The sequence below is a fragment of the Lotus japonicus genome, chromosome 2 (genome assembly GCF_012489685.1).
Source record: "Lotus japonicus ecotype B-129 chromosome 2, LjGifu_v1.2".
Lineage (NCBI taxonomy): Eukaryota > Viridiplantae > Streptophyta > Magnoliopsida > Fabales > Fabaceae > Lotus > Lotus japonicus.
The window spans coordinates 72,216,071-72,241,429 of record NC_080042.1 but is presented as its reverse complement, the minus strand read 5'-3'; the positions used below and the strand labels follow the sequence as shown (position 1 = coordinate 72,241,429).

Here is a 25,359-nt window from a genome sequence, read left to right as displayed (position 1 = left end):
TGAAGATATTGACAAGATAATAACCCTCCTCAAGTGTAACAAAAAAACTGACGAAGTCAGTAAGCACCCAAACACCCCGAAAGCCTAAAGGTTCTAGAACATTATGTCATGTGAATTCCTCATATCAATCAATTTCCCTAAAAAAATATGTCATTTTTTTGCACATCACATCTATTTTCAATTTTTATTACTATTTCTTACAACTATTTTTGACACATTTTTTTTCAATCCCATTAACTAAACACAATATTTTATTTTTATGAAGTTATTAACATCTTTTTGAAATTAAGCAAATATTTTAACGACATATTATTGAAAAATAATATTTGTATAAAATAAAACGAATTATTTTTGAAAAAAGACATTATTTTTAACCAATAGATGATTTTCCAAAAAATGTAAGATAATATTAACAAAAAAATAATAATTTTTTTAAATAATATTTTTAAATCTCGAATATAGATAATAATATTTTTTTTATGAAATGATGCACATGTAATACAAAATTAGTCAACTTTGACAATAAATCATGTGCATGTTTTTTGTCAATAAAATTTTATAGGCAATATATATGTTTGGAAAAAAAACCTAAAGTTTTAATAGAACCTGAAACGCAAGGAATGAAACAATAAGGGATTTTACAACATTTTTGGATAATTCACTTCATATAGAAACAATGGAAAATATGGAGAGAAGAAACAATGAGTGATAACAAACTTATATATATTACTATAGATATATAAGTCACAAAAAAATAATGGTTATAAATAAACACAAATTAATTTTTCAATTTTGAAAATGTAAAAAGAGCATATATTCGATTTATTAGTTTTTTTTTGAAAAATATAAATTTGTTAATATAAAACACTATTACTAATAATTGTTAAAATGACACTTCCTAATTCTCACGTTGCAATTAAGATAACCCGTTTTTCCATTGTTCTATAACATTTCTCAAGTTTCAGTCGTATATATTATATAGGTACAATTTTGTTGGGCCTAAGGTACTTGCCTTGATGGTCTACCCAAATTTTAGTGGCTAAGGGTGGTGGTGGCGGTGAGTGAAAGGATAGATGAAGAAATTAAAGGATATTTTTGGAATTTTATTTTTGGGACAAAGGATATTTTTGGAATTGAAATCGGAATTTTGAATAGGATTAAATGAAATGGTGTGTGAAAAGTGAGCCCAAAAGAAAATAAAATGCAGCCCATGGTCATGTGTGTGAAAAGTAAACCCAAACAAATCCTAATATCTCCATCTCCCTTGCCTTGACGGGTTGAGAAAACCTGATCATCTCTCTCTCTCTCTGCGGTGCGGTGGTAGCGAATCGGAGGTTATCGAAGCCAGATCGGAGGTTATCAAAGCCAGATCGGAGGTTACCAAAGCCAGATCGGAGATTAAGAAGGTTTTCCCTTTGTGTTATTTGCTTCACCGATTTCCTCTTTTGTTTTTTTGCTTCACCGATTTGTTTCTGAATTGGTTTTACTTCTGGAATTTGTGTAAATGGAAGATATTTTGATAGGACGATAGGTCGATTATCGATTCATTAATGGATTAAACCAACAACCCTAGAAATACGATCGAGAAATGTTTAGGGTTTTTAGTATACACACGACACCCTCTTTTTAACTCTTATTCTCTCGATCAGATCAGATCAGATCAGATCAGCGTAGAAAAGTATGGGAAACAACGATGAGAACCAACAACACAATATTACAACAACAGTGAAAGAGGAGGAGGAGGAGGAGGCTCCAGCAGTATACAACGATGAGAACCAACAACACAATATTACAATAGTGCAAGAGGAGGAGCAGGCTCCAGCAGTATACAAATACCCAAGGATGACCAAAACTGTAGGCGATTTCACGCTTTATGTCAATGATGGAGAATTTACAAAATCTGAAATTATTGTCATTCAGGGTCTCAAGGGGACAGGAAAGACCACACTTATTAGGATGCTGGTATGTATTCATTTAATCATAACATAATATAGATTTATTCAACTGTCTAATTCATTTGTTTGTAATTGTATTACTCAGGCTGGTGAATTGAAGCCTGACTTTGTAGATGGCAAAATGCCTCAATTCAATGTTTCATACATGCCTCAGAACAACATTAACCCTTTGCCTCCTTCAGCTATTGTCAGAGACTTGTTTCATGATATTGTTGATCCCCACTTTGAATCACATGTTATGCAGCCACTTCTTATCCCTCACTTCATGGACCAACAAGTTGCCAATCTTTCTCCTCAACAGTTGCATAGACTTGAGATATGTCTCTGTCTCTTTAAGGTAGTATTATATCTTAGTTTCTGCATTTAATTTAGTGCTAATACCTACCTTCATAACATGATTTTCTGATTCATTGCTTCCCTTCCCTATCATACATACATATACATACAGCCTGCAGATATCTATCTCATAGATGAGCCAAGTCAATATCTTCCTCATTTTAATGACTTTGATGATGTTGCCGATGTCATTAAGAGCTTTTTTCTTCATACAAAGAAAGCCGCTGTTGTGGCTGAGTCCTCTGCCTACATGGCATTTCTCCTTCATGACAACAGAGTTATTCTTTGTGATGGTAAACCCTCAATTTGCTGTGTTGCAACTAGTCCACATGAAATGTTCTTCGTAAGTTTCTCTTTTTTTTTTCTTTCTTTCTATTCATGCATGTTTCAAAATTTTTGATTTTATTTTTTTTGTGTTATGTGGTGGTGGTGGTACTGATCATTGCTGCCTACCGTTGCAGAATCTTGTTGGGATACTGGCATCAGATTTAGAATCGATCGAAGCTGATCCATCAAGGAACAAACCTGATAAATTCGGGCTGGTTATTACTCGCATTCCAGATTTCGTATCAAATCTAGTCACTGAAAGTGCATCAGTTTTACAGACTTAGCTTGGAAATATCGTAGTTAAATTTAATATTGCTGGGCTGCATTTGTTTTACAGACTTCTTTTATTTTCCTGCTATTGCTGCATCAACTCCCAATAGACAAGTTGTGGTTTGTAATGTCTTCCTTTCTATTTTGCTTTCCTGGAAATGTTGAGCCCATTTCGTTGCTTCAAAAATTTTAAGAGCATGTGATCTATTTTTTGCTCAGCCACCGGCCCATGTGGCAATCTTAGTCAAATGTAGGTGTTTCCAAAATTTATTTCGTCTGATTCAGCCCCTTCTCTCCCTTTCTCCTCTCATTCCTCTTCCTCCTCCTCCTCCTCAGGTTTGAGAGTGAGAGTGAGAGTGAGAGTGAGAGTAAAAGTGGTGTCGGGCAACTGCGGCACGGAGTGGATGATCTCATATCACTTTTTATCCATTTAAGATCAAATATACATGATTTCCGTTTTGAGTTTCTCTTGGAATAAGAATGTTTGATTAGATCTAAAACAACAATGTTTGTGCAACGGAGTGAGCTGGATGATCTCATGTCTTAAGTGGCAGCTAACGTTTTTTTTTCATTGGTTGAATTCGATCTCAATTTTTTTTCATTGGTTGAATTCCATCTCAATTTCAATCATTGTAAATAACAGCTAGATTCTCGTTTATTGCGTAATTGAGTTTAGTTGTTGATGGGAATAAGAAAGTAGAATAAGGAAAAAACTGAATATTCTCATTAATTACGTGAAATCAGAATACAATGTCGGTTTATATAGAATAGAGGAAGCTTCTCAAGCAAGCCTCTGAAACTGAGCTAATTGCTTCTAACGAACAAACAGTGTAGTGTACAGAACAATTGCTTCTAACAAACTAACAGTGCACAGAACAGTGTCTAAATCAAGTGTACGCACGCGATACAAACCCAACTAGAGATATTCTCTAATAATGGGGCTAAACTGGACCCTAAACATGCTTCCAAATATCAATAGATTGGTGATTACCAACTCTCCATTCTACCCCTTCCTCAAACACCCACCTTGTATTGAAAATAATCGTTCAAGCATAACTCGAACCCTTTTTGCTTCATACAAGGGTGTGGGGGATATACCGCTTTAAAAGATCTTGGCTCGGAGAGGATCTGAAGTCTTAAGAATCCTTCACCAATTCTTTCCCACCAACGCAGGTATTAAAAGCTTTGAACTCCCCAAATCCAATACCTTCATCCATTTTAGAACGACAAAGCATCCTATTTGAGTCAAAATGCCTCAATTCAACGTTTCATACAAGCCTCACAAGATTAACCCGTCAAAATGCCTCAATTCAATGTTTCATACAAGCCTCACAAGATTAACCCTATGCCTATGTTAGAAGAAGGATCATCAATTATTGTCAAAGACTTGTTTCAGGATGCAGACATTGATCCCCATGTTTTTAGTAACGGGATGTTGACACTTGTATACTGTCTTTAGCTTAAGGGGATCATCTGTAACAATAAATTTTAGGATCTAATGATGAATGAAACCCAAAAAATTGAATTGATATGCATTTTGAATTGTTTATTTGCTATTTATGCAATTTAGCTTTAGTTTTTACTTTTTAGTTAATCTTTGGTTAGTATAATTCCATCCTACTGCAGCATATTCATCTCTTCTCCATTACCCACACCACTACTCCAACCTGCTACAAGTTACCTACAATACATTCCAAACAATTTATCATCTGCAACCTTTCAAGCTTACATTTCCAACATCATTAACAATGTACAATTACGAGTTATATATACTGTACAAATCATGACATTCTTTTTCTTTTTTTGAAAGGACAATCATTACATTCTTACTGTTGATAATGTGCAGTATACGTTTATTACATAGTACTATTAATTACTCAGAAAATTTGTAATTTAAGGTTGTGACATAAATAGTAAGAAAACAATTATTGATAATATAATTTGACTAAATTGTTCTTATTTAATTTTATTACTAGTATGATGTGCAATTATTAAATTATACTACTTAAATAGAGAATGATGTAATTAATAGAGAGAATTGTGGTTGGTTAAATGTATAATCCTTCCGCTCAAAATACTCACAAACAAACAAAAGCGTGAGTGACAGTAAACAAAAAGTCGTGATGGAAAGAGAAGGGAAATAAACACAGGGGCATTTGAGCTAAATCAATTTTTTTTTTGAAAGGACATGAAGGAAGTTACTTGATCCCCAATCCACAGCTTCACAGCCGTCGATTAAAATCATGCGGTTCAGATTAATAATCAGCTTTTAGATTTATAATCCGTCATTTCAAATCTAAACCATCTTTTCTTACACAGTAACACTTTCTTCTCTCCCGCGCACACAGTCACACTCTTCCTCTTCCCTGCGAGTACTCGTTTTTGGAACCCTAGTCTACTGCATTCGTTGTTCAAGCACATTCTGTGAGATTGGAAGCCATTAACGTTGTTATTGATTACAATGACCGGCGGCTGTACCTCCGCTGACCTCCAGTCGCGCCGTGCCACGCGACTCCCACTACCTACGAATCAGGTTTGATTCCTGGCAATGAAGTGTTCCTCTCCCCCTTTACATGAATTTTTGTCTACTTAATGCTTTGACTGATGGTTTATGCTGCTTTATTAAATCAATTGGTATTTATTCTGTGTCAGTATTGACACAAAGCAGAAAAGAAAATGATAGGGGCTTGCGTATGGTAACAGAAAAATTTGTGGTCTCGTGTTAGATCGTTAGAGTGTTGCATTTATAGTACAGTTTTCAAGATCTGTGAATAAACATATAGAGTATTATCTGTTGCCACTAATATTATCATTGTCAAAATTTACATTTCAGGTGACTGATTTACTTGGAAAGCATTCTGATCTTATGGATGAGTTTAAAGATTTCTTAGAGCGTTGTAAGTTTATTAGCTATTACTTATATTTGTACTTCATGTAAATTTGATTGCTTGGACTTGCCATGAACTCCATATACATGCATCAATAAAGCATGGTAGAACTCATGAAGTATCATACTGAAAGTTACATGGCTCAATAGGACACATTTTTCATTAGTTCCTGAAAAGCATTGACGTTATATAACTGTACATAAGCACCTAGAACTAGAAGCATGAATTTAACACTTTGTACTTAAGCACCTAGCTCCAAACTATCTACTTATACCCACAATCACAATATTGCCCATTGTAGCCATAGAAGCAACGGGTCATATAGTATGTGTTGCTATCTATTTATACCCAGTATCACAATACTTTTCCTAATATTCTCTCCTCATCTAAAAGGATTTTAAAATTAAATTAAATTACTAATTAGTTGACGTGTACTAATAATTAAGAATGCAGATTTTTAGGCCCCTCATCGTACTATGACTGTCTCTCCTAAGAAACAAGTCTCTTATCTCTTATAAAATAAGCCCTTCATGTCCTAAAAATAGGCCTCTCATTTTATTTTAATTAATTTTAAAAAATTACTTTATAATGCGTTTTAGGTATACATGCACACTGGGTCGGCGCTGATGAGACATGCAGCAATAGATAAGCCTTAGTAGGCCTTTGCCTCGCCCTCTACTAGAATTTATCAGTGACAATCTTATAAAAGCTTAAGATTGTGTTGTCAATATTGTACTTTGTTACAGGTTTCAGTTGTATCATTCTTTTCATTTGTTCTGATATTCCATGTTTGATAACATACAGCTTTAGTGGCTGAGATTAAAGAAATCAAAGAGAAGCTGCAGCAAGAGGATCACATTATTCAGTCTATTGCTGCTGAAACTAGACAGCCTCTAATTCCACATCTGGAATTTGAATATTCGGATGGTGGGATTCATGAAGACCTGTATAAACTTGTTCGGTATTCATGTGAGGAGGTATTCTCAGGCAAAGAATTATTAAATAAGATTATGAGGCTCTGGAGTACCTTCTTGGAGCCGATGCTTGGTGTTACTTCCCAATCTCATGGGACAGAAAGGGTTCAGGACAGGAAAGCACGGCATAGTAGTCGCAATTTTGCTGCATCAAATGTAGGAGGTCATGGAAGCCCACACAGAGACTCTATTTCAACAAATTCAAGGTTACCAAAATCTGACAAGAATGAAGGTGATGGTAGAGTCACTGAAGTGAAGAATATTCACTGGACTAGTGTAGCCTCCAATGATAAAGAAAATGGGTCTGTTGGTGGTGAACTTGTTTGTAGACATGATCAATTAATGGATAAAGGGCTGAAAAAAGTAGAATGCAGATATAAAGCCTCTGGGTTGAGTAAACAATTTGCCTCTGATGAGCAAAGAGTTATAAACAATCCATCTATTGCAATTCGAGGAGAAAACAGCTTGAACAGAACCAACTTAGATGTGTCTCCAGGTCTGTAGACAACATAGCTGCGGAATTGTTATCTCTGATTTTGGTTTTATCTGTCTATGTTATTACTCAATTCAATTCTTTTTTGCTTCATTTTGAATTAATTGTACACTCTGTCAGAATACTAAGTTTTGTTTCTATTGCAAGGCTGTGTATCTGCTCCATCTCGACCTACTGATGCTGATGACTCTGTAGCCAAGTCTCAGACTGTTAATTTACCATTGGTGGAGGTATGAGTTTTTTTATTGTGGCAAATTTGAACTTTCACCTATTTTATTGTAGTAAAAGTACTTTATCAGTTTAGACATACTTGCTTTTCTCCTTTTTTTTTTTTTTCCCCTCTTTCAGCAGTTCTGAAATCATGGTATTTTATTTTTCTACTTTGTTTCCAACTGATATCAGTTTGTGTCTCTGCTAATCTGTGTTTCAGGGAGGTGACATTGCAGCTCCGGTAGCAGTGGCCAATGGGGTATCAGTTGAGAACAGTGAAGTCAAAAGCCATGAAGAATCTTCTGGGCCTTGCAAAGTCGAAAAAGAAGAGGGTGAATTATCACCAAATGGTGACTCCGAGGAAGATAACTTTGTTGCCTATGGAGATTCAAATGCACAGTCAATGGCTAAGTCAAAGCACAATATTGAAAGAAGGAAATATGAGTCCAGAGATAGAGAGGAAGAATGTGGTCCAGAGACTGGGGGTGATAATGATGCAGATGCTGATGATGAGGACAGTGAAAATGTTTCTGAAGCTGGGGAAGATGTCTCAGGCAGTGAGTCTGCTGGCGATGAATGCTTCCGGGAAGACCATGAGGAGGATGATATAGAACATGATGATGTTGATGGTAAGGCTGAGAGTGAAGGTGAAGCTGAGGGGATGTGTGATGCCCAAGGTGGAGGGGATGGCTCATCTTTGCCTTTGTCAGAGAGGTTCCTTTCGTCTGTGAAGCCTCTCACAAAGCATGTATCGGCAGTTTTATTTCCTGAAGAAATAGAGGATTCAAGGGTGTTTTACGGGAATGACGATTTCTATGTGCTTTTTAGGCTTCATCAAGTAAGGATAGTGTTGTTACTTCTTGTTTATATTAAGATTTCTTCCTTGGTGTGGTTGTCAGTCACTTTTTTGTACTTTGCCAGATTCTTTATGAGAGGATCTTATCAGCGAAAACAAATTCAATGAGTGCTGAAATGAAATGGAAGGCAAAAGTTGCTAGTTCCCCTGATCCTTATTCAAGGTACATTTACAGTTTTTCGCAACTTGTACCAACTCTTCTCGAGTGCTTATTGCACTTCTGGATTGATCATCAATGTTCTTTTTTTAGATTTATGAATGCATTGTACAACTTGCTTGATGGATCTGCTGAGAATTCAAAGTTTGAAGATAAGAGCCAAGCAATAAATGGAAACCAGTCTTTCACATTGGATATATTGATATATAAATTAATCAGACAGGTATGTTCCTTTGTTTAGCTGACTAATGTTCTACTTGCTGATGATACATTTTCCTATGTTGGTTCTAATTGTTTACCTTCTCTGCAGCTTCAAACTGTTGCAACCGATGACAAAGACAGTAAGCTTCTCCAATTATATGAGTTTGAAAAGTCTCGGAAACCTGGAAAGTTAAATGAGTCAGTATATCATGCAAATGCGCATGTCATCCTTCATGAGGAGAATATATATCGTTTTCAATGTGTAGGTCCTTCGTGATCCTCCCACCAAGTCCTAAAAAATCAGATATGCAAATAGGAGCATGGGTTCTTGATTTCCAAATTGTTATTGTTATTATATGTGGTTAATGTTGTTTTCCATTGTCATCTTATTGCAGTCGTCTACCCCCCCGCGACTATCCATCCAGCTCATGGACTATATGAATGAAAAGCCTGAGTTGTCTGCCGTTTCTATTGATCCGAATTTTTCATTTTATCTGCACAATGATTTTCTGTCTGTCCTTCATGACAAAAAGGAACCCCACTGCATTTTACTGCAAAGGTACACATGCTGCAAGATTTATCTTTTTAGTTTGGTGCTTTTCTCTTTTACTGTTGATGACAAGGGGGATGGCAGTTACCAATTGATGAAAGCATGTTAGGTTCAAAAAATCTTTTACCACAATTGAATATTACATTTTCGTTGTGGATTTTAATGCATACTTTTAGCTACTTGGCTAGATTACCAATCATTTTCAACTTTCATTTGAGAAAACATAAGCTTCTGGTTTTTATTTGATTTACTCAGGAACAAGGACAAATATGGGAAGTTAGATGATCTTTCTGCGATATGCTCTGCCATGGAAGGTGTTAAAGTAATTAATGGATTGGAATGTAAAACTGTTTGCAACTCATCCAAGGTATAGTCTGCTGTTTCATGCTCGTAGGTTTTCCATATTTGCAGTTTACTGCTTTATTTGCAGTTTATCAATTGCAAACAAAGTAGAAAAATAAAATCCCATGGTATCAGAGATTGCCGAAAGAGAAAACAAAAATGAGAACCAGTTTGTGTCTGCTAATATGTGTTTCAGGGATATGACATTGCAGCTCTTGTACCAGTGGCCAATGGGGTGTGCAGACAGTTACTTGGAATTCTCATTCCATTTTTATTCATTGCACGTTGCAATGGGGAAGACGCAGACGAACCATCGTCATCATCCTCTTGGTGTTTGATTACTCTCTTAGTTATTGTAGTTATTTTTGTAGTCGTTGTTCTAAGAGATTTATCTGCACCCACAGACCCCATGCCTCCAATAGGCCCAATCCCAATGGAAGGATTCGAAAGCTTAGGAACACAGTATGACCCAATTGCAGAGGGAAGAAGTGGTACTGTGTATAAGGGCACATTTGGTACACGCCCTGCTGCTATTAAGAGGGTTGTCAATAGGAGCATCGCAAAAAATGAAATTCAAGCTCTCCTGAAGACCAGAAGGGGAAATTGTCCTAACATCATCAAGTACTTTACTCATGAATGGACCTTGGAGGCTCGGTACATAGCTATGGAACGATGTGGCTGCACACTTGGCGACTTCATTTATTATTTTTCTGATACGCCTTTTCACCCGGCCATCAGTAATACGTCTTTGCAATTTTTGAATCTGGTCGAGAGAGATAAAAGTCCAGTTCTGTTGAGGCCTCGAAGAGCTCCTTCTCCACTGTTGCTGAGTTTGATGAAGTAAGAACTCTTTGCTCCTATTATAATTAATATTTCCAACAGTTCTCATGTTAAATTTTGTTGTACAGGCAAATAGTCGATGGACTGTCTGAATTGCACCATGAGGGCATCGTCCATAGGGATTTAAAGCCTAACAGTATCCTCGTAACCAGAAATCCCTCATTGCGGGTGAAAATTGCCGGAATGAGCAATTGTAAATTGCTTCATCACATTGGATCTTTCATAGGGTCTAATGTTGTTGGTACAATTTTATTTTTTTTTTCCTCTAAAGATTGACATAACTGTTGGTTTTAATGAGCTAATCCGAACGTATTGGATTCCAGGACGTGGCACTTCTGGGTGGCAGCCGCGAGAAGTTATAAACGGGGAACCCCAAACATGTGCTGTGGACACTTTTAGTTTGGGTTGTGTGTTGTATTTCTGCATGTCTGGTGGGTATCATCCATTTGGTATTCATGATCGTGAAGCAAATATTCTAAGCGGTACCACAAATCTTACCAGAGTCTCTCCTATAGCCCAAGATTTGATATCTAAATTGGTAGAAGATATTCCTAGCACAAGGTATGCATATGCTCTACACTTTCATGCATTGATGAGTTCAAATGTTTTCGTACCTGTTTTTTATTTATTCCATTGTGTTTTTTTAATTCTAACTCTCTTTTGTTATTCAGGCTGAATCTAAATGAAGTTCTGTTACATCCTTTGTTTTGGGATACCCGTAAAAAATTAGATTTTCTTCAGGAAGTCTACGAGCATTTGAAAATTTGTGCGTACTCTAATATAGTTGTAACTGACTGTGATGCCATTGATGTGGGCACTGATTGGTCTGTTCAGCTGTCCACATTTGTACGTGATTATCTCCGTAATAGAAATTATGTTTTTCAAAGTCCTGTCGAGCTGCTTAAGGCAATAAGAAACCTGTCTATTCATCTTCCAAGTCTGCCTTCAAATATCAAGGTTTTTATCACTTACAACAGTTGTTTCTGTTTTCTCTCTCTATTTGTTTTATACTTTCTGTTTGCTTATAATCTTTTTTTGTTGGCCTGTCAGACTATGCTTGGACCTACCCGACATGATTTTTACGGGTACTTTGACAGTAGATATCCATATTTCTTCATTAATGTTTACAAGGTGATCTCCTATCATTGGAGTACAAGGGCAGAATTTGGAACATATTTTAGGGACGAGTCAGACCTCTAGCTTTTACCAGGTGATCCATCAAAGAACAACACTCATCAATTCGGGCTGGTTATTTTCTCACATCTGAATTGCGTTTAGTTACTGCAGGTGGCTTGTGTTTTCTTTTGCTGCGTCTTGTGCTTTATTGAAGGGAGTAGGCCATTGCAGTATTGTGATTCTATTTTTTGGAGGAGAGACATCACTGATTTTTACTGGTGCTAATAGTATATCAGTATATTGGTTTGATGGTTATAAACTGGATGGTACTTTTGGGTTATGGGATTTTTTGTATTTTCTCCCCTTGTAGAGTACATTTTGATCTTTGGGAATTGGTACTCTTTTCCCTTTCTAGGTTTTCCCTAGTAAGGTTTTAACGAGGCCTGTTCCTTTAGATCTTCTGCAAGGGGAAGGGGGTTATGGGTAGGAGTAGTTGGTGTTTTATATCTACTGCATAGGGTGCAATTAATTTCTTGCAATTTCTTATGGTTAGGTGCTGTTTTGATGTCATTATGGTGCTGTTTGCTGGTTTCTGTTGCTGTTTTGCTGTTTTCCGGGTGCTGTTTGCTGGTCTCTGTTGCTGTTTTCCTGGTGCTGTTTGCTGTTGCTGGTTGCTGTCTTCGCTGTTTTACTGGTGCAGATTGGGCTGCATTTGTTTTACAGACTTAGCTTTTATTTTCATGCTATTGCTGCATCAACTCCCAATAGACAAGTTGTGATTTGTAATTGAGAGTTTGTGAGCTTCTAAGAGGAATACATGTCTAAAGGAATCAAAAGGAGATTGAGGGATTTTATAGCCCTGATGAAGAGAGAAAATTATTTGTGCACGTGAAAAAAGCTACGCTCCATTTGGGCGCTTGATCTTACACGACGTGGATTCACTTTGATAGGCACTAATCACACTGTTCACTCCCTCGGATCGTAATCCGATACTACCTAATCTTGCCATCCGTATAGTGATGCATGTCTTAATAATGTTAAGTTGCGTTTACTAAAAGGATTGAAAATGTTAGAACAAAAGATCAAGATCCTCCTTCTCCAAATAATGTCTTGTGTTGTTGTGCTGCACAAGTTTATCATCAGCTTGTATAGAGAAGTTATTCAGTTTAGCCTCAATCTCAACTTCAATGTATAACTCGGAGAGTATTGTATACAAGAAATTAGAAAAAAAATATATATATATATATATTATATTTATTTATATTTAAGATACAAAGTAAACGTATTTTACGGGAAATTTTTTTTTGCATGAAATAATTTTCATGTTAAAACTAAATATATACACACATATATATATATATATATATCAGTGCTTTTTCATAATTTTCTAAATCCCTATAAAGGGATTCCTTTGTTGGTGTTTTGACAAATAATGTATCTTCGTCTGTTTAGTCCTCTTTTTAACTTGAACAACTTCTATGTGCTTGCTACATGCTTAATAATGCTTGCATGATTGAAAATCCTAAGTCCTAAACTAATAAAAATATGGTCATTTGAGTCTGAAGTTTCCTCCATAACAAAAGAATGACTTGACAAACGGTTCATCATCACCATTGATGGCACATCATCACCTTTCTCTTTGTGGCATTCATGTGGCCAAATTTAATTTATTGCAACCAAGTTGGCTGGGCCGGGTCGATTGAGAATTGTGTGTCTCACTCTTGGAGAACTTTTTGGGGGTTATAACTGAAAGTTCCAGAGCTTCTAAAAGGAAGACATGGCTGAAGGAATCAAAAGGAGATAGAGAGATTCCATAGCCTTGATGAAGAGAGAAAATTATGTGTGCACGTGAAAAAAACTACGTTTGTTTGGGGCGCTTGATCTTACACGATGTAGATTCACTTTGATAGACATTGATCACACACTCACACTATTCACTCCCTCTAATCGTAATTCGATACTACTTAATCCTGCTATTTATATATTGATACATGTCTAAGTGGCGTTTACTAAAATGATCGACAATGTTAGAACAAAGGATCAAGAAGATCCTCCTTTTCCAAATGGTGTGATGTTCTGCTGAATAAGTTTGACATCAGCCTGTAAAGAGAAGTTATTCAGTTCAACCTCAGTTTCAGCTTCAATGTTTAGCTCGGAGAGTATTATATATATATATTAAGTTACAAAGTAAACTTATTCTAGGGATTTTACATAAAATTAATTTCATCTTAAAACAAAAAATTAAATTTTAATATATTTCAGTACTTTTCATAATTTTCTAAATCCTTATATAAATGATTCCTTTGTTGGTATTTTGACAAATAATGTAACTCCGTTTGTTTGGTCCTTTATTAAATTAACTTGACAAAATGTTTGGTCCCTACAATATAGGGTTTTTTGGTTTTAGTCTCTAAATTTTAGAACTTGATAAATCGGTCACCAAAATTTTAAAACTTGGTCATTTCAGTCCTTGCGGTCAGTCTCCATTATAAAAATTGGTTTACCACATCAGACATTGACACCTCGTCACCTCTCTCTTAGTGGCATCCATGTGGCCAAATTTAATCTACTTGGCCCTCCATCTCACCATGTCCTTAATTTTTCCTCAGATTATCTTTTTCCCTACCAAGAACACCATTCTCAGCCACCATTTCCCTTCACTTTTTTCCATTCTCTTCACCTTCTTCAAATAAAAATACAACTCAGAAACCAACCCCCAAAGCCAACGCCGAAATCCAAACATTTTTCCAACATTTCCGCAAACATTCATCTTCTTCAACAATCCAAGAAAAACTATCTCTGTTCAATCACTCATCTCCTTGCGTTTGCTTAATTACTTTCCTAATTCAGTCATTAAATAGAAGAAAAAAAGTTATTTCATCCAACGTGCTGTGGTAATGAACATTGCATTAACATTGCATCAATACATCATTGTCAGTGACGGTAACAAGAAGTCCAAGAAAACACTGTTTGGTGTTCTCCTTCTCACTACAATCATATGTTTGACACCCTAAAAAAATTTAATATCTATCGTCAACTTGCACCAATTTTTCTCTCTATGTTCTATTTGTTACTGCAACCCACATTCTACTCTGATTGCTTCCAACAGCTCAGGAGACACAATGGGCTTTGCCTCTTCCTCTTTAATCATTTCATTAACTTTTTTCCCATTGCCAGGTTTCTCTCCTGCACCCCAACCTCTGTAAAGTATTACTTTGCTAGGCTCCTGAGAGACTAGAACAGCACCTGTTGCTTGCTGCAAGAATAATAGGGATTAGGGAAAACAAACTTCAGGATTTGGAGAATATTTACTGCCCAAGACAAGAAAGAATAATTCACCAAGGAAGATATTAAAAAAGGGAAATGAATTTCAGCAGTTGCACACCTCTAGCTTGAATACCACTTCCTGAACTGAGGTCCCTTTTGCCCTTCCTTTGACGTTAACTATGGCAAGAGAGTGTTTCTGGAAGTGAGTCTTGATTGCTTTGGCAATACCACTCACAGTATTGCTCTTTCCTGAGGATAAAATATGATCATAGAGCAAAAAAAATGATGACATTCCTTTCCATTTCAGGAAAATACAAAAGAAATATAAGAGGCGGTGGCAAAGCAGGAAAAAGCAGTTCCAGAGCTATCTGGACAGAATGTACTTGACACATCATCCAGAATGGAATTTTTTCAACATGTTGATATCAATTGACGAGTTACAATCACAATAAGTGAGACAAAAAAGCCTAACAGTTTTGTACTTTTGTCCACTTTTTTAACCAAGGATCTGAACCGAGAGCATTGGCGTTAGAATATAGAAATACCCCAACAGTAATCAGCAAATAAAGATAGGAATAGAGAATGGAAATCTGAAATCAACTGAAAGAAACCAAGAAGGTGGTGAACCTTCTTCCAAGGGTGAAACCCTTTTACAAACTCTAATAATCAAAGCATGAAAACTAACCTAATGCTAATACTCCTATTTATAATAGTCCAACCCTACTAGTGAAATAAGGTTAGCCCAAACTGCCCAACTTAATTAATAAAAAATAGACTCGGCCAAAATAAAATAAAGACTCAACCAAACAGATCCAAAAGGAGTAACTAATACTAATGAAATGAAATAATCCCAGACAGCCCAAGGAGCGGTCCAAACACTGGCCTAAGCAGACCCAAAAGGCCCAATAATATTTGGAACCCTAACAATTAGTTAGCTATCTTTAATCTTCTAAAACAAGCTATTGTGTCTCTAGCTAATGCAGAAAATAAAAAATAAAAGATGGAACTGACACTGCATGCTACAAAACAAAAACTCTTATGGGGTGTTTAATCAAAGAACGGAAGGTGAGGGGAAGGGTTTTAATGAAGGGGAGAGAAGGGGAGGGGAAGGGGGGAGACAAAAATTGAGTTGGGAGGGGCTTTGGCCCCCTCCATTTCCTTCCCACCCTCTCCTAAACTTTGAACCAAATAAGATAGATTTTAAAAAATATCTCCCCTCCCCTCCAGTCAAACACTATTAGCAAGATCACATAATTTAAAACTTAAAAGATAAACTTAAGTGTCAAGACAACATAGGGCATACATTGTCGCCATAAAGAAAATAAAGCTGAAAAAAATACCTATGGCAAGGACAGGTCGCTTTTTCATCTGTAAGGCCTGCTTTCGAAGAAGTAGTCTCTCTCTGTTGGAAAGAAATACAGATCTGGAAGGTAAAACATTCGATCTCCTACTTATAACTGAAGCTGGTGGTTCAGGATCACTTTTTGATGATGTGATTGATGATTCCATTTCTTTTTCATTAGAGACACAGTGCCCAGCATCCACCACAGAATCACTCACTACGTCCGGCTGAAACCCATGTTAATTATACCATATCAATATTTAGAAGAGAAGCAAGAACCCAAAAACATGTCAAAGGTAAACCTGACATAACCAGATAATAATCCAGGATAGGATCTTGGCACCTGGATCAACAGAAAAAGCAACTGAAACAATGCTTCGAATTTCATCAGTCAAAGCCATGATGTGCTTGCCTGTGTTTCTTTATGAATCGAACCAGCCCAGGAACCTAATTCACCTGGACGAGCTCCACCACCATCAATCAGCTCAACCTGCTGCTCCTGTATTGCTGGTTGATTGTCAAGAGAAGCTTCTTTTGGAGAATTGCAACTTGTAGAATTTGTACAAGTTCCATGTTTGTCTGTAACCTAGAATTATGCCAAAAACTATTTCAGATGTTATAATTTAATAATTTAGGAAACCATTCCAATAACTGTCATTGGGATAATAATTCTTAATAAATTTCTAGTATTAAAATACTCATTTTTTGTTTTCATACAGTCAGTTGTCATTTCAACAATGTAAGAAACTCATTTAAATCATGTGCTTCAGTCATGGCAAAATAGGTAATTAACACGAGCATAGAATTAGGTCATGTCAGTAGCACCTGAGACATTTTTACATTTTATTAGACACCTACGCCTAGGCAAGAATGCTATAGTTAGCTACTCTTATTTTGAATTAATCACCTCACATGTAATCAGCGGCCTTCGTAATTGGACAAAAGAAAGTGAATCTGGAAGTACCACAAAAAAAATAAACAGAGGATCTCACACATGATGGATGTTGAATATGTTCTACAATGCGTGTGTGAGAGAGAGAGAGGGTGACAGAGAAACAGAGTTCTGCATAATCTGTCGAGGTTTTTTTTACAAAAGGGCAAACTTTCCATCATTAAAATCTTGCAGAAAAACAATTAAAAAAGAAATATTCATACGTATGTTGAGTTTAAATATAATGCGTTTACATATCCATGTAGCATAATAAATAGAAACAAATATTAGATACTTTGAATGTGTCCTCGTTAAAAAGAGTAAGCATTCATAATGGATTGCCTAGCCTCCATCCTCTTTGGCTTGATGTACCAAAATTGCTAATCTCATATTTGTAACATGGAAAGGAGATAATAGAGTTAATAAAGAAGCAACATGAGATAGCTCACCAAGTCAGATCTCGACGTTTCAGGCATCTGCTTACTATTAGCCTCCTCATCTTTAACCTGGTTAGGTGAATAATCAATATTTTTTCATTGAAATCAAGGGGAAAAGTATTTCAGGAAAATAATAATAAAATAAGGACCACTCACCATTTGAAGTTTCAATTCGTTTATGTTTTTATCTAGGTTCAAAACATGAAGCTTCAATGACTGCAAGAAATGAGGAAAAAGGCATATATCATATAAGATTAGCAGTCAATTCCTTTGCAAGTAAATAAATAAAAAATGAAAAGGTTCAAGACCATGCCACAACACAGTAGTCACTTGCAGGCACCACAGCTAACATAACATTAACTCCACCTGCTACTATACGAACATTGGGTGTACCCTTTTCTAAATTTAAACAAAAGAATTGAGTGTTTTATTGTGTTTCATTTCTACAAAAAAATTGAAAAAAGGGACTAAAAGAAGTATAAAAATTCTTTTTTTATTAAGCTATAAAGTTGTTTCTGAACAACTATCTTTTTTACAAAATTAAATAACAGTTAAAAAATTAAATAAAGTACTAATTTAAATTAAAAGCATATATAAAAAAGATTTTTTTCTAAAGCTCAGGCAAACCAGCCTATATCCAAATAAATCACTCTCCCATCTTACCCTTCTTTTTTGCTCTTTCAAAAAGGATATGTAGAAAACAAATTAGCTAACACTCCTAGGCGAATACAACTTGATGAAGGAGATTTTACCTCATAGCGCTGTGCCTCTATAGAACGCTTCAATGCTAGCTTTTTATTTAAGAGTGTTTGAGGCCTCAAACTAGCAGGTCTACTGTAATTCTTTCCACGATAAACAATGATTGCATAGCCCTTGCTCACTCTCTCCACTGCCACTAATATTCCACCACTTTCTGCCTCTAAGGTCTGAGCTACCTGATGGACAGCTTCCAGACTTCCCTCTTTACATATTACCTTCACAAGCTCCCGATACTTCCAATGAAGATGCATATTTTCCACTGTCCCATCAAAAACCCCTCGTCTACCTGAGAACGAAGAGACAATTGTCAAGAATAGACTTGATCTAAGCCAAGTATTTTAAATAGCTTTAAAGGTCTCATTAATTTACTTCCAATTTTAGACCAGTTAACTATCTGTGACTGTGATCTTCAAACATCATACTCTAGAGTCACCTAATAAAAGGAAGGGCTGCATCTTCAAGCCAATCTTCCGCAGCATGTATCTCTCTTCTTCAGTAATACCCTCTTTATCAATTTCTTGTTCTTGGGGGGTCTCTGCATTTTCCAGCTCTGCTAGAAGTTTTTCAGCTTTTGCTTTCTTCTCTAATGCCTGTATGTGAAAGCTATACCGCCAGTAACTCCTAAAAGACAAGCGAAAAACAGCAAATTGGAGTTTATGAAAAATCATCCATTGACAATTTGATGCTAGTCTTTTTGAATTTAATAGCTTCCTTAGCTTTAGTTAACAATCCTTCTTTAAAGATTTCTGTATTTTTCTGAAATGTCACCCCATTTCCTTCAGAATCTGGAGTGACTGTAACTGACGAACTGTTTTCTGCCTTTAGTTTGTATAATCCAATATTCCTCCGCTGTTCAACTGCTGAAGATACTGCAGCTGGCAAGAAGTCTTTTCCTCTATAAAAGACGATAAATTCTCTATCCGAGCAAGTAGACTTCCTCCAGTTAGATGCTGCAGAAAAGTAGACCTTTTACTAAGCTGAAGAGGTATAATAATATGATATTTATCGCTTTGCTTTTAAAACAAGATTCAGTCTTACTAAAGTTCTCTCTAAAGAACTATCTCAACAATTACATTTACATAAAACTTAAGAGGTGTGTTTGCAAGACCAGAAAGGCAACTCATTTAAAAGGCTAGGTTGCATGGATACGGGTACGGTACCGGAAAAAGTTTACTTTAATGGTGTGAATCAGAGGTTATTTAATGATTTGAATCAGAGATTATTTCCCTTAACGACAGTGTTCTAGGTACTTCATTTCAGCCACCAGCATGAACATAAAAAACATAATAATGGCGACAAATGTGAATTTAACTACCATCCAAGGCCTGTTAGGATTAATTATATTAGGATTTAATTTATTTTAATTTAGGAATCTATCTTTATAGTATCTTTTATATTAGGATGTTATCTCTTATTCTAGTAGTATATCTTCTGTATTTCTTAGGGATTAAGTTATTGATATTAGGATTAGTTATTATAAATAGGAGTGCCCTCCTTAGGTTAGAGTCATGGATTAGATTATTGAGTTTGTAAAGGGAACCAGCCCTTGAAGAGGAACCAGCCTCTTGGTTATTTTCCAGTTTTTATATAATAAAAATACAAAAAGATTTCCGTTTATCTTCCTTTCTCTTCTGTTTCTCCACGTTAGGATTTCTGGATCCTAACAATTGGTCCGACCTGCCGGATCGAAATTCCGCCTGCCACCGCACGCACCATTACCCTTCCTCTTTGACTCTACCGCACCTGCCACTTCCAGTTGTCACTTAGCTACAAAAAAAAAACAGAACTGTTCATCCGCGCACTGTTCACGCCACTGTTCATCTGCCGATTTGGGTTTTCTTTGCACGCACGTGTCCATTTACACTTTGAACTGCTGTTCTGGGCATTTATTGTTTTTATTTCCAGAAGTTCTTGCCATCATGGTCCTTTCAATGGAAGAATGGCAGACTATTGTCCAGGAATTTCCCAAGTTTGACGGGGTGGATCCGGTTTCCTGGATCGCTCGAGCCCAGAAAATCTTCAAGGTACACCGTTTGCGGGATCTAGATAAGTTGCAATTGGCATCCCTTAGCATGGACGGGGAAGCAGCCACTCATTGGTTTTCTTGTTACTGTTTTCGTAATCTCAAGCTTTCTTGGAATGTATTCATCTTACTCTTGCTTTGGCGTTTTGGTGACGATCGTTATAATACTATTTCCATGAGGCTCCAATCTCTTAGACAAGGAGGTAGTGTTGACACTTATGTGCTGGAATTTGAGGCTTTGATGACCAGAATCCCAAATTTGTCGGAACTTCAGTTGTTGTTGGGTTATTTTCTACATGGCCTCAAGCCACAGATTCAGTGGCGGGTGCGTTCTTTACGCCCTACCAATCTGTCGCACGCCATAGAGCTTGCACGAGAGATCGAATTCCAACTAGCTCAGGGACAACCACCGGCTGATGTCGTTTCTTATCGACCTCCTTCTCACACCAATGGAGAAATCGTTGTTAGTATTTTGGTGGCAGCAGAAGACGTACTCAAGGAGGACTCAAGCGAAGACTTACTGAAGGAGGACTCAAGCAATCAACATGTTGCACTTGCTTCTGCGATTTATAATGAGTCCAAGCAAGACACTCCTTTGCCAATTGAAGGTCTCACAGAAGATGCTGCCAATATGCCCCACTTCTCTAGTATTAAGCTTTTTGGAAGCACAATCTCTTTCGTAGACGCTCCGATGTCTTTGACTGTGAATGCTGCTATGTTTGAAAAGTTTGGCAATGCAGGCATTTCCAAACATCTGAGTGCACAATTAAATATGGGCTTTGTGGACAATGATGAATTCTCGACGCGGAGGGGCGAGCCCTCAATGCAGATGCAACTATGGTTCCTCAATGTGTTGTCCGAGCGACCTCCTCCAAAGCCGCCAGATATGGACACTTGGACAGTTGTTGTTCTGGCGCTTCACTCGGTTTGCCGCCTACAATGGGACCCGGGAGGAGATGATTGGATCTACTATGCTACTTCCAACCTTGAGGACAAGGTTGATTTTAGGGGGGGAGTATTGTTAGGATTAATTATATTAGGATTTAATTTATTTTAATTTAGGAATCTATCTTTATAGTATCTTTTATATTAGGATGTTATCTCTTATTCTAGTAGTATATCTTCTGTATTTCTTAGGGATTAAGTTATTGATATTAGGATTAGTTATTATAAATAGGAGTGCCCTCCTTAGGTTAGAGTCATGGATTAGATTATTGAGTTTGTAAAGGGAACCAGCCCTTGAAGAGGAACCAGCCTCTTGGTTATTTTCCAGTTTTTATATAATAAAAATACAAAAAGATTTCCGTTTATCTTCCTTTCTCTTCTGTTTCTCCACGTTAGGATTTCTGGATCCTAACAAGGCCAAATATCCTTGCTAATGTTCCCAAACAATTCACAAATGACATTGATGAAAAATAGTAGTTAACTGCAGTAATTTCATTCATAACATATGGCACCCAAATGAGCAGGTGTATTCTATTTAACATAATATTGAACCACAAGTGCTAAATTTGAAAATTATTAGCAAATAAATAAATAATTAACAGACCTTTATCTCTTCAGCCATCATCTCACTGTTAGTATTCTGCACACCTCTCTTTACAGCAATCTTGACAATCTCACATCTTTCCCAAAGCTTAATAATTGCAGCAGCCAATCCTTGAAGTTTCTTGTTTCTACCTATAAAAGAAAAGAACAAAAAAAGCCATTGAACTAAATTTTGGTCACAATGACAGATAAGAAAAAGCAAGACAAACTCACCTAATGCGAAATGGGATGGTATAGGTCTGCTAAGTCTCCTCAAAGTTGTCATTTCATCATCCGTCAGTTTAGGCTTCACACCATATGGAAGTAGGCGAAAAGGCTGCCTATATCCAGGAACAACAGCAGGTAGAAGATCAGCATCGACAGGCAGAGGTTCATACCCCCACCAATCAGTAAATCGTGGCCCAAGCCCCACTAATAAGCTGTCTGCATCTTCTGCAAGCTCTGCCTCACCTGGCAGTTGAAATCGTACTTTATTTGGAGTACCAACACCTTGTATCAAAGCTGGTTTTGATGTTTTGGAGTTTGAACTATGGCCAGCATATATTTCTGAGTTTGTTTCAGATGAGTGCCTCTCTCTTTCATCACAATTTTCATCATTGCGATCCATATGTTGCTCAGCATCACCAATGTGCTCATCTCTCGAAACCGTATCTGAGAGGAAGTAAGGATACTTATAATCAGTCCCTCTGTACAATATTATCTTACTTCCCGATCTCCAAACAACAAGTCCTCCAGTTTTTCTCTGACAATCAGTGTTATAAGCTATAGTCAGAAAATTATACGTAGGGCACCCTAATCATATTGCAGGAAAGAATAGGTCAAAATGCATATAACCCCTTCCAACTATTGGTTGATAGAAGAAATCCTCCCGTGGTTGAAAACTTAGGCGGTACTTGATATATTTTATGTTTTGTCTTCAGTTAATACACTTTCACTAATAGTTATAAAAACAGGTAAACCAACAAAATTTTGTTTTTGCCGTTTCTTTCATATGTTGCGTTTGTTAAAGAAGAAAACGGCAAGACATAGGAGCGAGACAAAGAGTCAGCCGAAAGAGAGCTCATCACCTTTTTTGTTATGTGTGTGTGTGTGAGAGAGAGAGAGATGCCATTTCATACAAAGGTAATCTTCATCTCTTTCATTCTCTACCCAACCAAACAAAAGGAGAGAACAAACAGCTCATTCTTTCTCTTCTCTATTTCTATTATAGCGAACAACCTATAAATCTCTTCGCTTCTCACCGCTTTCTCTCTTCTCACATTCTCTCTTCTCGCTTTCTCTCCTAAACCGAACAAAGCAATAATATCTTGGAAACAAGAAAGCATGTAAAAATAAGGAGACTTTTTTATAATTTATATATGGAAATAGATAAAAAAAAATTAAACAATATAGTTTATCTTGGAAACAAATGCCACCTTAACAACTAGACCCCCTCATCTTGCAAAGCCATACAAAGTAGTGTCAATCTAATCCCTTGATCATGGACAGAAAACTCGTTCATAAAGAATCAGCATGCAAATTTAGTAACTTCCGAGTTTAGAGTGAGCCGCACAGTTTTGTCCTACATAGGATTTTCTACAACTACTCACAGTTTTGAAGGACATCTCAAGGATTTTAATTAGCACAAAATATTAAAAAAATATAAAGAGAAACGCTTTCATAATATATGTCCACTTACAAAGCCTAAACATAACAAGAGACATGGATACAACACAATGCAATCATGAGTATAATGCAAAACATAAAAAATATAATAAAACACAAAAGTAAAATAAAAGCACTGCAGCTGCAGATGAGACCATCAATATTTTTAAAGCTAACTTCAGTCATGATAGATATAATACATTGTTATCCTATACCTCATTATTGTGATACTTTGATCAATACATTGATATAAAGTTCAAAAACCGGACGCAAGACACAAAATTACAACATACAACCAGAAGGATCCAAGCATACATGAACATGAAGTCTCCTACATTAATCAATACAAAGACTATTATTTGGAATTGAGGTGTCTAAGCTTTCTTGTTGTGCACTAAAGTCGGTTCCAATTCTCACAGTAACAAGTAACAACCCAATTTCATTGATTAGTATCTATCCAATCCAAATAGCAAATAAATAAATAAAAATAAAATTCTCATTCTTTTGTTGTGTTACCTCCAACAAGTCATGAGTCCTTTTCATGTTAATCCTGCAAATATCATCACAAACAATCCTCACCACCGCTCGTGAATCCCGTTAACGATCCCTTCGGTGATCCCCGCCTTCCCAACCTTCATCTGAAACCCTAGCGTCGTCAACCTCATTATCTCAGCTCCGCTAGCGTCGGCACTTTCCCCTCTTTCTTCTTCTCTCCTTCCGCTGCTTCTCCAACTCATTCGCGCGATTCCCGTGCCCGGAAGCGGAGGAGGGAGTAGAGGTGGAGGTGGAGGTGGAGGCGGGTGGTTGGTCGGTGAAGCCGTTGGAGAGTTCGGGTTTGGGTGTCGGAGGCGGAGCTCCGGATGATGAAATTGGTGGGTCGGGTTTTGGATTTGGGGAATTGAACAGGGAACAAGAGCAGTGATGAAGCAACATTGAGAGACTGAGTTGTTAGATGGATAGCGAGACGAGACACAGAACAATGCAGTGTGTGCAAATGAAATTTCAACGGATATGTTGTTGCTAAAGATAAAATTTGGTGTTAGTATTATGTGTTGAGGTTTTATCTTTTGTGCGTTATGTCTGATGCTAAATATATATACTTACGTTTTTTATTTGACTTTGTTTTGCCTATTAGTATGCTCTTCTTTATTTTACTGTTTCCAATTCCTCCTTTACTATAAAAATACATTCATAAATAATGATAAATAAAATACATTCCTCTTTTGAGTCTTTCTTAGCTGTTTGGTTTTCCACTCACTTTTTGAAAATAAAATTTTACATAATGATATATAAGTTACCAAAATTATCAGTTACAGATTTACATAGACACACATAATTAGTTTTAATTTATAGAATAATTAATTAAATTATAATTGATAATAAGTTTTTAATCCTTAAAATTTGATGGTGGTGGTTTTAATATTAAATATGATATCAAAGGAAAAAATAACCTTCTCACCATCCCTTCCCCTTGAAATTCTATTTGATAGTTTCAATCCTCCCATTAAGATATATAAAAAATGTTTATTATTATATGGTTCATATGAGTTAGGAAATTCCAAAAGGCACAAATAATTAGTTTAGGTTTATTAAATTATTAGTTAAATAATAACTAATAAAAGTTAAAGGGGTGGTTTTAGCACTAAATATGATCACTCCAAAAGATAAATTTTCCACTAATCATTTTCCTGCAACTGTTTAAATTAATAACACTGCTCATTCGAGGGAGTGAGGTTTTTAACAGTGTTCAAAACATAAGGGAGATCGGAGCTCTAATTTGAGAATAATGATGTTGCAACTTCCTAATATACCACTTATTTCTCTTATTAATTTTGGCTCTTCAATTTTTCAATGATCATTAAAAAGTGAAAAATTCCATATCTTATAAGACTT

General features: G+C 36.4%; 3 protein-coding genes across 12 annotated transcripts; 2 read left to right on the top strand and 1 right to left on the bottom strand.

Annotated features, from left to right (window-relative positions):
• The first annotated feature begins 1,193 nt into the window (after window positions 1-1,193).
• On the top strand, window positions 1,194-3,075 carry LOC130739333 (ABC transporter E family member 2-like). Of its 3 annotated transcripts, none has more exons than XM_057591605.1 (5): window positions 1,194-1,406; window positions 1,655-1,962; window positions 2,041-2,292; window positions 2,404-2,634; window positions 2,753-3,075. In XM_057591605.1, the coding sequence occupies exons 2-5, from the start codon at window positions 1,681-1,683 to the stop codon at window positions 2,900-2,902; spliced, it is 915 nt and encodes a 304-aa protein (XP_057447588.1). In that variant the 5' UTR covers window positions 1,194-1,406; window positions 1,655-1,680; the 3' UTR covers window positions 2,903-3,075. The 3 variants fall into 3 exon arrangements, with proteins under 3 accessions (XP_057447588.1, XP_057447590.1, XP_057447587.1); XM_057591607.1 differs by having other exon boundaries at window positions 1,202-1,406; window positions 1,660-1,962; XM_057591604.1 differs by having other exon boundaries at window positions 1,202-1,406; window positions 1,650-1,962.
• Window positions 3,076-5,181: 2,106 nt separating this feature from the next.
• LOC130739331 (paired amphipathic helix protein Sin3-like 2) lies at window positions 5,182-12,329 on the top strand. 6 transcript variants are annotated; one of them, XR_009019844.1, is made up of 17 exons: window positions 5,183-5,421; window positions 5,722-5,785; window positions 6,581-7,246; window positions 7,391-7,473; window positions 7,674-8,291; window positions 8,375-8,472; window positions 8,560-8,689; window positions 8,777-8,929; window positions 9,063-9,226; window positions 9,473-9,584; window positions 9,756-10,399; window positions 10,468-10,640; window positions 10,723-10,960; window positions 11,071-11,356; window positions 11,450-11,609; window positions 11,687-11,793; window positions 12,069-12,329. XR_009019844.1 is itself a non-coding variant. In XM_057591602.1 (16 exons), the coding sequence occupies exons 1-15, from the start codon at window positions 5,350-5,352 to the stop codon at window positions 11,597-11,599; spliced, it is 3,651 nt and encodes a 1,216-aa protein (XP_057447585.1). In that variant the 5' UTR covers window positions 5,183-5,349; the 3' UTR covers window positions 11,600-11,609; window positions 12,069-12,329. The 6 variants fall into 6 exon arrangements, 2 of the variants coding, with proteins under 2 accessions (XP_057447586.1, XP_057447585.1); XR_009019842.1 differs by having other exon boundaries at window positions 11,687-11,841; XR_009019845.1 differs by having other exon boundaries at window positions 11,678-11,793.
• Window positions 12,330-14,387: 2,058 nt separating this feature from the next.
• Window positions 14,388-24,519, bottom strand: LOC130739330 (CRM-domain containing factor CFM2, chloroplastic-like). Of its 3 annotated transcripts, none has more exons than XM_057591598.1 (9): window positions 23,983-24,519; window positions 22,036-22,564; window positions 21,824-21,954; window positions 17,649-17,708; window positions 17,505-17,561; window positions 16,537-16,710; window positions 16,123-16,351; window positions 14,901-15,031; window positions 14,388-14,771 (listed from the first exon to the last, which is right to left on the bottom strand). In XM_057591598.1, exons 1-9 carry the CDS (start codon window positions 24,007-24,009, stop codon window positions 14,586-14,588), a joined length of 1,524 nt encoding a protein of 507 aa, XP_057447581.1. In that variant the 5' UTR covers window positions 24,010-24,519; the 3' UTR covers window positions 14,388-14,585. The 3 variants fall into 3 exon arrangements, with proteins under 3 accessions (XP_057447581.1, XP_057447583.1, XP_057447582.1); XM_057591600.1 differs by having other exon boundaries at window positions 22,036-22,473; window positions 23,983-24,199; XM_057591599.1 differs by lacking the exons at window positions 21,824-21,954; window positions 22,036-22,564; window positions 23,983-24,519 and adding exons at window positions 18,245-18,537; window positions 18,685-19,059.
• Window positions 24,520-25,359: the final 840 nt, after the last annotated feature.

Coding starts and splice junctions, on each gene's coding strand:
- LOC130739333 (XM_057591605.1), top strand. CDS start 1,681: ATGGGAAACAACGATGAGAACCAACAACACAATATTACAACAACAGTG. Junction 2,293..2,403: donor TATGTCTCTGTCTCTTTAAG/GTAGTATTATAT, acceptor ATATACATACAG/CCTGCAGATATCTATCTCAT. Junction 2,635..2,752: donor GTCCACATGAAATGTTCTTC/GTAAGTTTCTCT, acceptor CTACCGTTGCAG/AATCTTGTTGGGATACTGGC.
- LOC130739330 (XM_057591598.1), bottom strand. CDS start 24,009: ATGAAAAGGACTCATGACTTGTTGGAG. Junction 17,709..21,823: donor TGATGGCTGAAGAGATAAAG/GTCTGTTAATTA, acceptor CATTTCTTGCAG/TCATTGAAGCTTCATGTTTT. Junction 16,711..17,504: donor AAACGTCGAGATCTGACTTG/GTGAGCTATCTC, acceptor GCATAATTCTAG/GTTACAGACAAACATGGAAC.
- LOC130739331 (XM_057591602.1), top strand. CDS start 5,350: ATGACCGGCGGCTGTACCTCCGCTGACCTCCAGTCGCGCCGTGCCACG. Junction 7,247..7,390: donor CAACTTAGATGTGTCTCCAG/GTCTGTAGACAA, acceptor TTCTATTGCAAG/GCTGTGTATCTGCTCCATCT. Junction 11,357..11,449: donor GTCTGCCTTCAAATATCAAG/GTTTTTATCACT, acceptor TTGGCCTGTCAG/ACTATGCTTGGACCTACCCG.